We start from the raw sequence: 15,017 nt of genomic DNA on the forward strand, positions 1-15,017 counted from the left end.
CGGGCCAAGGGTCCACAAATCCTAACAGGAATATGGCAACCAGCGCTAGAGTGGCCCGGGACAGATTCCACATTGTAATCCTGGAGGTCAACCTATACGCCAGAGAGCCAAAGACCCATAGAGAATACTGCGTGCAGGCTATGAAGGGGTGTAGGCTAAAGTTCGGGGGGGGGGGGGGGTTTCAGCAGAGGCCCAGCTAGCTGTAAGCAGCACACCAGGGTCTATCGGCCTTAATCTCCTTACATCAGGTCCCCTTCATCCAGTGAGGCATCAGTAGCCCTTTCTCATAGGAGCATACAGATGCCAACAGAGCTATTTGCCAAACTATGCAGATGGATGTTAGAAACCAATCATGGGTGGTACCCAGTATCTGCCCTGTTACTAGGAATCTGTTTGAATCCTCCCAAGCAGAGGCTGGTATGGCATCGGGTTCAGATGGACTTTGGTATATACTACTCGAATGTCCCAATGCACTTAATGCATTATATTGAACTAAATATGTTCTCACGAATGTAGGTATAAAAAAGTTCATAAATAAATAAATAAACAAGCATTAGTGGTTGAAGGAAGAAGTAGATCACCGCATCACGAGGAGTGCCTATGATCCCAACTTTCAATGGGCCCATCCAGATTACCCTACAGAGATGGCCAAGTGCATGAAGGAGATGCAGCTGGGCTGCAGTATTAGAAAACATGCTGCTATTTACCACCATATCCTTGGGCCACCGACTGAGTAGGGCATTCATATGAAGCTTCCTTGTAGGGTGACCATACTAAAGCCTCACCCTGATCATTATGAACCCTATCCTTTTCCTCCTGTGGGCCAGGAATAATAAAGTCTAAATCCTGGGATCCTGAATACAGGGTACACAGTGAGAGTTGTTGCCTTGTTCAGGAGGGAAAAGTGTTATTGGAGTTCATTGAGGGTTTCTGGAGAAGCTGTTATAAATATTTACATGAACGTGTTACTATTTTTCTTCGTGTGAGGAGGATTTTGAATTTATTTGGACGGTACTCTTCCAGACAAATATTCTTCAATCAACCAGATAACCTGGCTGGTCAAGAAGCCTGGAAGAAATGAAGAGTTTTGTCATCCCTGGCTGGGAAGAGACTGTCTTATTCAGATTCTTTTGTCATTCTATGGGTAGTCATTAAGTAATAAAAATGAAATTCTATGAGTTATCAGCTCACAAGAAGTGCCCAATATTTAAAAAGGGCTCCAGGGGTGATCCAGGAAACTACAGACCAGTTAGCCTGACTTCAGTGCCAGGAAAAATAGTGGAAAGTGTTCTAGACATCAAAATCACAGAACATATAGAAAGACATGGTTTAATGGAACAAAGTCAGCATGGATTTACCCAGGGCAAGTCTTGCCACACAAATCTGCTTCACTTTTTTGAAGAAGTTAATAAACATGTGGATAAAGGTTAACCGGTAAATGTAGTATACTTGGATTTTCAGAAGGCATTTGACAAAGTTCCTCATGAGAGGCTTCTAGGAAAAATAAAAAGTCATGGGATAGGTGGCGATGTCCTTTCGTGGATTACAAACTGGCTAAAAGATAGGAAACAGAGAGTAGGATTAAATGGACAATTTTCTCAGTGGAAGGGCGTGAGCAGTGGAGTGCCTCAGGGATCTGTATTGGGACCCATACTTTTCAATATATTTATAAATGATCTGGAAAGAAATACAACGAGTGAGATAACCAAATTTGCAGATGACACAAAATTGTTCAGAGTAGTTAAATTACAAGCAGATTGTGATAAATTGCAGGAAGACCTTGTGAGACTGGAAAATTGGGCATCCAAATGGTAGATGAAATTTAATGTGGAGAAGGGCCGTCGCTAGTTAAGAAGAAACTGGAAGGGAGTGGAGTAGATGTAACTCCATTTACAGTAGAAAATGTATGGGGAGAGCTGGAGAAACTGAAAGTGGACAAAGCCATGAGACCTGATGAAGTTCAGCCCAGGATACTGAGGGAGCTCAGAGATGTGCTGGTGGGTCCACTGTGTGACCTGTTCAATAGATCCCTAGAAATGGGAGTGGTGCCGAGTGATTGGAGAAGAGAAGTGGTGGTCCTGCTTCACAAGAGTGGGAACAGACAAGAGGCTGGTAACTACAGACCAGTTAGCCTCACTTCGGTGGTGGGAAAAGTAATGGAGTCACTGTTGAAAGAGAGAATAGTGAACTATCTACAGTCGGGAGAATTGATGGACCAGAGGCAGCATGGATTCACCAGGGGAAGATCCTGTCAGACAAATCTGATTGACATTTTTGACTGAGTAACCAAGGAATTGGATTAAGGAAGAGCACTCGATGTCATCTACTTGGATTTCAGGAAAGCTTTTGATACAGTCCCACACAGGAGACTGGTAAATAAAATGAGAAGCTTAGGAGTGAGTGCAGAGGTAGTGGACTGGATTGCAAACTGGTTGACGGACAGAAAACAATGTGTGATGGTAAATGGAACTCTCTCTGAAGAGAGAGCAGTTTTAAGCGGTGTACTGCAAGGATTGGTGTTGGGACCAGTCCTGTTCAATATCTTTGTGAGCGACATTGCGGACGGGATAGAAGGTAAGGTTTGTCTTTTTGCGGATGACACTAAGATCTGCAACAGAGTGGACACGCCGAAAGGAGTGGAGAGAATGAGATGGGATTTAAGGAAGATGGAAGAGTGGTCGAAGATATGGCAGCTGAGATTCAATGCCAAGAAGTGCAGAGTCATGCATATGGGGAGTGGAAATCCGAATGAACTGTATTCGATAGGGGGAGAAAGGCTGATGTGCATGGAGCAGGAGAGAGACCTTGGGGTGATAATGTCTAATGATCTGAAGTTAGCGAAACAATGTGACAAGGCGATAGCTAAAGCCAGAAGAATGCTGGGCTGCATAGAGAGAGGAATAACAAGTAAGAAAAGGGAAGTGATTATCCCCTTGTACAGGTCCTTGGTGAGGCCTCACCTGGAGTACTGTGTTCAGTTCTGGAGACCGTATCTCCAAAGAGAAAGAGATAAGATGGAGTCGGTCCAGAGAAGGGCGACCAAAAAGGTGAATAGTCTTCATCAAATGACTTATGAGGAGAGATTGAAGAATCTAAATATGTACACCCTGGAGGAAAGCAGGAGCAGAGGTGATATGATACAGACTTTCACATACTTGAAAGGTTTTAATGTTCCAAAGACAACAACAAACCTTTTCTGTCGGAAAAAAATCAGCAGAACCAGGGGTCTCGATTTGAAGCTCCAGGGAGGAAGACTCAGAACTAATGTCAGAAAGTATTTCTTCACGGAGAGGGTGGTGGATGCCTGGAATGCCCTTCCACGGGAAGTGGTGAAGACCAGATCTGTGAAGGACTTCAAAGTCTAGAGGATGTGAATGAAGAGTGGGTGGCTCACGGGAATGACGGCTACTAAATGTAGATAATACCCTTATTCAATAAACATACACACGGTTAATGTGACTCCAACACTGCTCTAAGCTTCAACGGCAAGAGGAAACGTGGAAAAAAGGATTTGCCTTCACAAAAAAGCGGGGAGTAGTTTGCTTATTATGGCGGTTACTACCCCCAACCAAATAAGCCTGATACTTCACCTTCAATGCATATCCAGCATAGCTCTCTGCTTCAACAGAGAGGGGAGAAAGACTGATACATCACGCATATCCAGCATAGCTCTCTGCTTCAACGGCAGGGGAGAAAGTCTCATACTTCACTTTGAATGCATATCCAGCATAACTCTCTGCTTCTACGGCAGGGGAGAAAGACTGATACTTCACACATATCCAGCATAGTTCTCTGCTTCAACAGCAGGGGAGAAAGTCTCATACTTCACTTTCAATGCATATCCAGCATAACTCTCTGCTTCAACAGCAAGGAAGAAAGTCTGATACTTCACTTTCAATGCATATCCAGCATAACTCTCTGCTTCTACGGCAGGGGAGAAAGACTGATACATCATGCATATCCAGCATAGCTCTCTGCTTCAACGGCAGGGGAGAAAGTCTCATACTTCACTTTCAATGCATATCCAGCATAGTTCTCTGCTTCAACGGCAGGGGAGAAAGTCTCATACTTCACTTTCAATGCATATTCAGCATAACTCTCTGCTTCAACAGCAAGGAAGAAAATCTGATACTTCACTTTCAATGCATATCCAGCATAACTCTCTGCTTCAACAGCAGGGGGAATGAAGAAAAGTGGATCTATATACAGACAACAACCAACAAGGACTGAATTATTTAGTCTGGGTAAACAAATAAGCATGGGTATAGCTTGCTTATTGCGGCAGTTACTACCCCTAACTAATTAAGCTAGATACTTCACTTAGATGCAGTTCCAACACTGCTCTCTACATTAATTGTGGGGGTAGAAGGGAAATAGAACCAAAAGGTTACTAAGAGCCACGAGTAACAGATAAGTATGAGAAAAAAAAAAGTGTGAAACTTGCTGGGCAGACTGGATGGGCCATTTGGTCTGCTTCTGCCGTCATTTCTATGTTTCTATAAGTGCAAGGTGATGCATATAGGGAAAAATAACCCATGCTATAGTTACACAATGTTAGCTTCCATATTAGGTGCTACTACCCAAGAAAGAGATCTAGGCATCATAGTGGATAACATATTGAAATCGTCGGTTCAGTGTGCTGCGGCAGTCAAAAAAGAAAACAGAATGTTGGGAATTATTAGAAAGGGAATGGTGAATAAAACGGAAAATGTCATAATGCCTCTGTATCGCTCCATGGTGAGGCTGCACCTTGAATACTGTGTACAATTCTGGTCGCCACATCTCAAGAAAGATATAATTGTGATGGAGAAGGTACAGAGAAGGGCGACCAAAATGATAAGGGGAACGGAACAGCTTCCCTATGAGGAAAGACTAAAGAGGTTAGGACTTTTCAGCTTGGAGAAGAGATGGCTGAGGGGGGATGTGATAGAGGTGTTTAAAATCATGAGAGGTCTAGAATGAGTAGATGTGAATTGGTTATTTACTCTTTCAGATAATAGAAAGACTAGGGGGCACTCCATGAAGTTAGCATGTGGCACATTTAAAACTAATCGGAGAAAGTACTTTTTCACTCAATGCACAATTAAACTCTGGAATTTGTTGCCAGAGGATGTGGTTAGTGCAGTTAGTGTAGCTGTGTTTAAAAAAGGATTGGATACATTCTTGGAGGAGCAGTCCATTACCTGCTATTAAGTTGACTTAGAAAATAGCCACTGCTATTGCTAGCAACAGTAACATGGAATAGACTTAGTTTTTGGGTACTTGCCAGGTTCTTATGACCTGGATTGGCCACTGTTGAAAACAGGATGCTGGGCTTGATGGACCCTTGGTCTGACCCAGTATGACATGTTCTTATGATCTTTGTTTTGAATTTGGCAAGGCCATTATGTTCTGTTTACGCTTTTCAAGAAAATAAGGAAACTCTTTACATAAAAATTGATATAATGTTTTGGAAAATAGTGTCCCTGATTTTCTTTGATACTTTGTCAACTTAAAGTAACCTTTTGTTTTATAGGTTGGGTACAGCAGCCCATCCAGTGCCTTAACCTTTTCTTTACTGGATGCACACCACAGTGGGAGTGATTAATTGGAGTTGAAAAGAGTTAAACATTTTTCTCTTCCCAGGTATTAGCAGAGAGACCAGTTTATCCTGCCTGAAGGTTGTATGGGGGCCAAATATGTGTTTTGTCCTCTCCCAGGAAACCAAGTGTGAGATTTATCTCCCATTGGAGATGGGGGTGCATTGCACTCATCAGTATAAGAAGAATGGAGAGAGTATTCTATGCTGTCATTTGGTATCCAGCAGTGGCAGGGCTGGCCTAAACTGGTCTATTTCATTGTTCAATTTTACTTGTGTGCTGTTACAATGTCTTAAAGGGATTTTCCCACCACTGTGATTATAGGAAGGTATTAGCCGTCCAGCATGGAAGTGCCTATACCAGGTGGAGAGCCTGCCTGGACCTTGGATCCAGTCCAGGACAGATATGGAGACCTTGCCTGTCCAATTGATTATGGGATGTGTAGTAAAGGTGATTAATCCTCACAATGTAATTTAAAAAAATTACATGGTATTTTTGTTTGTTCCACATTGTAAAATTAGAGCTCAAGTTTTCAATTATGCCCAGACTTTCACCCTAGAGGGAGGGAGGTGTAACCCTGACCATTTTTGGGGTTACTATTAGGTCTTGTAACAATCTAGGGCAGTTAGCGAAATAATTAGGGAAGTACCCATTCATGGACAGCCCTCCCACTGGTGTAGCTGTAAGATGCACTTACATGGGTAAATCCTATGGATAATTCAATAGCAAATATTGTAGTAATTTTCAAAGCCCACTTACACAGGTAAAGTGTATTTATATGTGTAAAACCCAATTTTAAGAGTGTAAATGCTTTTGAAAATCAGGCCCTAAGTGCAGTTCCCGAGATCTGTTAATAAATTATTTATTAAGGAAATGTTTGGGGTGCACTACTCTAGTGAGGTATCAAAAGCAAGAAACATTCCATAACTATACTGTGGAGAAGCTAAAGAGTTTGAGCCAGACTACGGATAAGCTCCCGCAGACCACAGCAAGAATAGTGTGTCTTCTGAATAATAGCTGATGCCAAAATATCATTTAATTCAGCTAAGATCCAGTTAGCAGGCAGCAGATCCAGAGAACTTTTCTTTACTGTGTCATGTTTAACAAGTCCTCAAATAAGTAATAAGGATAGCCAATTGACTGGATCATCTTTATTATTCTACTAGCTGTACCCGGCCACGCGTTGCAGTGGCTCAGTCTGGTTAAATGGAAAAGAAAGAAAAGAGAAAGCGCACGTTTTGAATATGGTTTTGAATATGGTTAATTTCACAATGCTTGTGGGTATACAATATTTTTTGTTGTTCCATTGTCTGGGCAGATATAGAGATTGTCTGGTTTGCGGACTCTAGAACACGCAACATATAATTGTCCATGTGAGAAGCAATCCGTGTCTAGATGTAAAAAGCATAATTCTAGAAATAAAAAAGAATGAAAAAAGAAAAAATATAAACTATACTCACTAAATGAACGGTATGGTAAACGACACAGCTCAATTCCAACGCAATGTCACACAAAATAATTAAATCAAAATGAAAATAAATCAAAATCTATGAAAATTCAATTTCACAATGCAATTGGAAACATTGAAATGGAATCATAAAATATTTAGTCCAAGCCGTTAAGCCCGTTAAAACGGGCGAGATTTTTGTCTCCTCTCTTCCTACGTCTTTGCTCTGCTCCGCTCCCCCCTCCCCCCAGCACCACGAAGGGGCAGAGGCGGCGGCGGCGGTGGTAGGAGCTGCAGCGGTGGCTGAGGGGGATCTCGCGAGGCGTAATGGTCCTGCAATCCCAACTCCCTCCCCCCTTCCCCAGTGGCAGAGGGACAGGCTCAGACTCCTTTCACTCTATCCTTACAGGCCCCAACTCCTTTGCTCTCCCATTCCCCTCTACACTGAACCCCTTCCACTGTAACCTATAAGTGGAGAGCTGGGGGGGGGTAGAGAATCTCGCTCTCATACAGCCCCCTACATAGGCTTCCTCTCTCTCTCTCTCTCTTGCACATACACTCACTCTCTGTCCCTCACACATGCACGCCCAATCCCTCTCACACACATATACAATCCCTCACGTAGTCTCCCTCTCTCTCTGGCACTCACACTCGCCTTCAGCACACATTACCACACTTCTCTCTCACACAGTTAAAACGGGCGGGATTTTTGTCCCCTCGCCACCTAAGTCTTTGCTCTGCACTCGCAAGAGCTTGCAAAGTTCCCATGCCAGTTGTGTCTGGGAGAGAGAGGAAAATATTCCGCGCCCCCCCCCTCCCTCGCAAAGGGCAGGCGGCAGGCACTGCAACAGATTTGGGATACATTGCCTAGCTTACTTTGCTCTTTCTGGCAGACCTGTGCCTTTAAGAAATCCAATCAGGGGCTTAAGAGGGAGGAGGGAGCAGGGTTCTGGCTTTCACTTTCGTCACGGTGCTTTGCTGGGAGTGGGAGTGGAGTGATGCCCATATAAACTCTTCCCGTGGTGGCTGAGACCCACAGGCGGGCTGACAGCACTGCCTCCCCCCCCCCCCCCCCCCCCCGCAGTTGCGGGATATTTACTTGGCTTCTCCTTATTTGTGGGACTCAGGGGGTGGGGGAGGAGGGCGAGCTGTTCTTTGTTCAGCTCTTTGCGCTTTGGCTGCTGCAGGCTGCAACTGCATGTGATCTCTTCACAGCCGCTTTCTACTGCATTTGCTCTGCTCCGGCTGTCCCAGCTCCCCCCCCCCCCCTTGCCCGGAGGTGGATGGACTGGCTCAGCGACTCTTCTACCCTTTCCTCCTCCTGTGTGTAACTGTCCGGCAGTCCCTACTCCCTCCCCCCTTCCCCAGTGGGGGAGGAATGGGCTGAGCCGTTTCTCGGAGCGGCGACTCATCTTCCCTTTCCTCCTCCCCTCTGTGAGCAGCTCAATGGCCTGCACATGCACGGTAGAGCTGCTCTCTACTGCGCATTTGCGTGTCGTGGGTCAGAGCCCATTTATATTGTAGATAGCGTGTGTTGCTTGTACGTCCAACAGATGGTGCTGTTTTTCCAAAAAAGCATGTTTTTACCTGTCACAGGTGTGACATCTATATAATATAGGTATATAAAAACACTCGCGTATTCAAATGCAACATTGTATCTAAATTTCAAAGCAATCGGTGAAGAACTTTCGGAGATTTAAAATTTTAAACAAACGAACATTTACATTTTTATTTATATAGATATAATAGAAGACAGAAGATAGATAATATCCCTATGTCTTCATGTCCATTAAATCCTGTAGATACTGTCATTCTAAAAGTTCTGCAAAATAAAATTGGTAAATGTTACCAATACTGTAAATGCTTCTCTCACAGGGGGCTATTTTCCAGGCATTCATCCCATATTGAAAAAAAAAAAAACAAACAACCTGGATAAGTCTGACTTAACCAATCAGTCATTTTTTTTCCTTGACATTTCTTGCAGAAATCATTGAGGTAGCAATATTGAAGCCACTTCATGAATTTATTAAGGGCAGGCTTGCAAACTTACACACACACACCTCTACACACAGCCTTACACTCTCTACACACAGACTCACTCTCACCGAAGCCTGCTCCACTTGTAGCATGCCAGGGCCTTCTCCCTCTTCACCATGATGCAGCACACTGGGATTTTTTCCCTCTTCAATATAATGCGTATGCTGGGGCCTTCTCCCTCTTCCTGCAACACAGCACACTGGTGGCCTTCTCCTTCACTGCAACGCAACATGTCAGGACTTGCTCGTTGTTCACCACAGTGGGGTGGGGTCTACTTGCAACACACCGGGGCCTGCTGCAAATTCTGCACAGAAACTGAAATTTTTGCACAGAAAATGGAAATTCTGCACAGGAGGAGAATTCTGCACAAATTCTGCAGTCCTCAGTAGCAGAGAATTCCCCCAGGAGTAATTTTCACAGAAAAGAGTAAGTAATACCAAATAAAGAAACCAAGCTCATTTTACCTATTAATATAGAGGACATACCAATAGATCTAGGTGTTGCCATCATTGGTGTGACTCACATACCATTTAAGAAATAATGAGGCTTATGCATAGTGAATTGGGCTGAAAATGTATTACACTATTCAGATGAGTCACCATCTTGCAAAACCATGAAAAAGAGTTCACATGTCTTTCCTAAGACAGGAAGAGCCTCAGAACTGCATTTTTTAAAACAAAAGATGCCACTGTTTTCCACTGAAGCTGTCAAATATCTTTCTGATGAAAAATTTGAAGTACTAAATTTGAGTGAATGGAATTCATGGTAATTAATGGAGATGTGATCCTATAGTACCAGTTCCTAAAACCTAGATACTTTGGTTATGCATACTACAAACACATGGATCTTAAATATCTGAAATGTAGGTCTCTGGAGCTTACACAATGGAGAACATTTTAGCTTAATCTTAAAGAGTACTCCAATGACAGAATTATTACTTACCACTTTTTGTAGATTATCTACTAAATTGTTAACAACAATGCGTATTCCAGTCATCTCATTGAACAATGTGTTCAGCTCTTCACAGGAATGGTCACAGAAATCTATCTTCTTATCTGCCTTTTGACCCACATACTCAGTCATGATAGGGGTGAGGTGAAGAATATCAGTATTTTCATTAATGGTGTTCACGTCATCTGGTAAAAAAATGAAGTAAAAGGGTTTCTGTATACTGTCACATATTTTCATTTCTTGTACATATTTTAAGATACATAGGTAGGTCTTGCTTCTGTTTTTGGAACAACTTAATCACAAATTATACTCAGGAGGGCTTAGATATTCGATTTATATCATTGTTAGTATTTATGAACATCAGTTCAAAACTCGAGTCTTTGTAAGCTGCGATACCTTTTTAAAGGACCAACAAAAGAGATATTGAAAGCACATAAGCTTTTGCAATCTTATAGGCCTTTTCTTTTTGGTTGATCCTTTGAAAGGTATTACAACTTTGAAATATACAACTTACCATGCTCTGAACTTTGAAATATACAACTTACCATTTTTCTAATTTATTTCTATTTTCTAAGGATTTGATATACCCATTTAGAGACCAAAAAGGAAGATGAACTGAATAGCTATTCAAGAGTGTTCAGTGGTATTTTGATTTTGATGAGGCTCCTCTGAAGCCCAGATAGAGGCAAATAGGCAAAAAATAAGGAGTTCATTTTCAAAGGGGTTTCGTGCATCAAAATAGCATATACAAGCATAAGTAGATTGTACTTGCAGATATATTATTTTATAAACATTGAGATTGCACATGTATTTTCCATCTTGCACATACAATTAACTGATGGGAATAAAGAGCAGGCTAGGGGTGTTTCAGAGCAGGGTTCAGAAGAACATGTGGTAATTGTTATTTTGTAAGAGATATACTTGTATACATCACCAAACGTATTTGTAGACTTTTATACCTGCTAATAAACTGGTGCAAGTGAAATCCGATTTGCTTGTTGGGTGCATTTTTTGAGTGGGAGTTCTGGGTGAATGGTAGAGGTTCAGGGTGAAGAACTAGAGGGCCTGGATGAACTGGAGATGGACTGGGTGAACTGCGGTAGGTATTAGTGAACAGATGATTTCAACTACAAACGGTATACATGCATACTTTATAACCTACCTCCTCAATTATTACGTGTACATGTTATATATTTTATGCACCTAAAATATGTGCGCCTATGTTTATAAAACAGCTAGAGAAAGTATGTGTTTCCTTGTATTGGAAATACTTGCATGCACTGAAAGATATGCGTGTACTTTTGTTGTAGAACTCCACTGTATTTTAACTGTGTAGCTCCAGCTACACATTTTATAAAATATTAGTGGAAATCTCCATGCATTCACTTATGTATGCAAATGCTGTATTGAAGATAAGTTTGAAAGTTAGGCTCTAATGAGTACATTTTCAAAGGCATTTCATATGTAAAAACTCTTTATACGTGCATACATTTGATGTACGTGCATACATTTGATGTACATGCGTACAACTGATTTTCTAAATATGCCAAATACACATGTTCTCGTGTTCACATGGGAAAATATGCACAAAGTGGGAGTGTTTGGGGTATGTCAGGGTGTGGTTTGGATGTTTGCACATACTTTGCGATTTTATAAAAAATATACTCATAAACATAATCAAAAATATACAAATACTTTTATGCCTGCTATTTAACACACCAATTTCAGACTTGCATTCTTTTTTTAGACCTGGTGTTTGGAATTCTGCCTTCTCCTGGTGAGTGGACAAGATTGCATGCTAGGAGAAGAGGAAGAAGGGAGCGGGGCTGAGAAATCAGTGTCCTTGCCCAGAAGTATGCTTGGCTGTAATGGTTGTTTTGTTGGGTTTGTCCTTCAGTCTGATACTAGGTTTGCATCTATTTTTTGGGGGAACCTTGCCAAGAATGTCACAGCATTTCTAAGATTGAGTGTGTGGAGCAGATTGAGTGTGTGGAGCAGACTAGGGATTGGTGTGTGTTACTGGGTCTGATTTGGACTAACTGACGGGGAAGGGGAGTAAGTGGAAGTAAAGTAACATTGAACATGATTATTATAAACTTATGGATACTCAGGCACAATGTTTGAGGAGGGAGAGAGAACAAAGGAAGAGGAGGAGGAGATACCCCTTACAGAGAATATTACAGGACAAGAGCACCGTTTTTGGCTCTGTCTGAGGAGCAAGTCTTGCGGAGGTTCAGGTTCAACAAGGAAACCATACTAATATCTATGTCAGTAGTTAGAGCAGAGCCTGTGCCCTTTCTCTCAGAGATGCCATGCCTTACCAGTATACCTCAAGATCACTACAGCCCTGGCCTTTTTTGCCACTGGCACCTTCCAGACACCTCTAGGGGTGACAGATGGAATAAGCCAGTCAGCTACCTCCATCTGTATTGATCAATTTCTGTCTGCATTTCTCAGGAAAACATATCACAGTACATCCTTCCCTCAGAGAACAAAGCAACAACAACAAATATGACTGATTTCTAACAAATCACATGTTTCTCCTGTTCTGGGGGTTATCAATTGCACTTATGTACCTAGAAGGACACCAGGGGCAACAAGGCCACCTTCCACAACTGCAAGAGCTTCCACTTTTTCAACATGAAGGTGGTTTGTAATGCCAAGCAAATCATTATGGACTTAGTGCCCATGTTTCTAGTATCCTTTCGTGATGCCTGTATCCTCTCACAATCAAGAATTCATAACTGCTTCCAGGAACTTCTCATTACTGGGATTAGCTCCTAGGCAAGTATACTGATCTCACTACAAGCACACAGCAACTACCTTCTGCCCTTTTCTCTCCCTCTATCCCTAGATAGTCCTACTGATCTGCCTCTGGAGGCCTGCTCCAGCCTCTATCAGGGGACAGCCTGGCTGCCTACCAGCTTGGGATATCACACTCAGCTCTCCTCTGCTTTTCCCTTACAGGGGATAGAAGATATCAATTCAAAACCTGCCTCATGGTACTGCTAGCATTCCCACAGACTGCAGCAAATGTCTGCTATAGCAGGGATCACTGGAAAATCAAAGCAATCATCGAGAGAACCTTTTTCCTACTCAAAACACGTTTGTACTACCTGGACAGATTAAAGGGATGTCTTCTCTACAACCCAACAAAGCTGTGTGAGATATTTCTAGCCTTCTGCATGCTTCATAACCTGGCCAAAACATGAGGCTTACTTCCCACAGAGGGACAAGATAATCATCTTTCAGGGTCCAATGATGAAGAGGAGGAAAAGGAGGCATACAACCTAATGAGGAGAAGTTGCAGGAGATTCACCATGCTGGCTGTGGCTGGCATGGAGGCACCCGCTGGTGCATCACCCTACAGACAGAAGTCATAGATTGCAAATCCTCCCACAGCATCTAACCAAGACCCTGCATTTTCTGTACTCTCTTTATGTCCTGCCTCAGGCCTACCAGTACCTTCAGTACACTGTTTTGCCTACCAGTAAATCTGCCACTCTAGTTCTTGGAGCAACATGCAGCTCTCGGCTGGAGTGCAAGACACTTCATCAGCAGATTATGGAGAAAAACATGCCCCTTCCCATTAACTGCCTTTCCCCTTATCAATATCTTTTTCCGAGACGTCCAGAGTAGGTGGTTCTTTCTAACTTGGAAAGGGCTCATTCTGTATCAATGACTGCGTGTGCTCCTCATTTGTTGCCACATCCCACTCAAGCTCCTCTCTGTCAGCTGCAGACTCCACAGACTCCTGCTCTTCTGACTTTCCTGCACACTCTTGCATGCTGGCATGGCCTTCCAAAGTCACTGAGTCCTGGTCTTTAAAAATCATCTTGTGTGGCATAGCCTATAAGGAGGTAAAGTACACAGGGCTGGTGCTAGCTTCTGTGCCGCCCTGTGCATAGAATTCCCGCCACTGCCCCCATGCCACCACGCCCCCCATCCGTGCAACCCCCACACTGCCTTGCCTCTCCCCCCTCCCCCCAACGGCGGTGGGGCGGCTCTCTGTTTCTTCGGCTGCCAGAAGAGGATATGTGCACTGATGTTTGCATGCTCATAACCTCTTCCGGTGGAGGTGCTCTCTCCATCCTCTGCCGCCACTGACCCACCGACTGGTTGGCCTACTGAATCCCTGGGTTTGCTGCTCTGTGCAATTGCACGGTTTACATACCTGATTACACCGGGCCTGAGAGTACACAACTATCACTACTGACTCTATGTAGCCGTCTCCTTTCTCATCCAATGGACCTTCCTTGCAGACATAGAGAACAGCTAAATGGATCACACTTTATTGCCTCCAGCATCCAGAAACTTATAATCAAGCATTCCTTTGAGTGTCAAAGCTACCCTTATGCACTATTTTTTAACTTATAAGCAGGGATAGAAAGAGGATTGATAACTCAGTGTTGCTCATAACAGCAGCCCCCATCATGATGAAAGAAAAACACCGTATGGCTGATTATAGGGCCTCATTTTCTAAAGTATCGCAGGCCTGCGATACTTTAGAAAATTGCGCTAATGGGGGGCGGTCCTGCGCTAGCCGGCAGCAATTGCACCGCCGCGGTGCGATCACTGCAGGTTTCGCACCCAATAGCGCCACCACAGAAGGTATAGCTATTGGGCGCAAACTAGGACGCAAAAAGGCCCTTACCTTTTTGCTGGCGGCGCCGTCTTCGCAGAGTCGGCCCCGGTGATGCCCCGACTCCTCCTCTTCCGGGGCCGACTCTGCCCCGATTTAGGTAGCGCAGGCGTGTGCTACCTTCACAGGCTATCAGAGGCTTGCGCTAACAGCATAAGCCTGCCATGGCCTTGGTAAATGAGGCCCATAGTCTGCCCAACTAATTTAACAATACAATTCTCATCACTCCCTCAGAGATCCCCTTGTTTATCCCATGCTTTCTTGAATTCAGATACTGTTTTTGTCTCCATCACCTTCACTAGGAGGTACATGCATTCACTACCTTCTCTGAAAAGAAATATTTTCTAAGATTATTCCTGAG

At 43.3% G+C, this 15,017-nt stretch overlaps 1 protein-coding gene across 1 annotated transcript in view; it reads right to left on the reverse strand.

Annotated features, from left to right (window-relative positions):
* Positions 1–15,017, reverse strand: part of THBS2 (thrombospondin 2) — a gene marked incomplete in the record, with an annotated part of 874,147 nt that overhangs the window by 572,264 nt on the left and 286,866 nt on the right. Inside the window, 1 exon segment of the mRNA XM_029594286.1 lies at positions 10,006–10,199. Within this exon segment, the coding sequence (XP_029450146.1) occupies positions 10,006–10,199 (194 nt within the window).

This window comes from Rhinatrema bivittatum, chromosome 3 (genome assembly GCF_901001135.1).
Source record: "Rhinatrema bivittatum chromosome 3, aRhiBiv1.1, whole genome shotgun sequence".
NCBI classification, from domain to species: Eukaryota; Metazoa; Chordata; class Amphibia; order Gymnophiona; family Rhinatrematidae; genus Rhinatrema; species Rhinatrema bivittatum.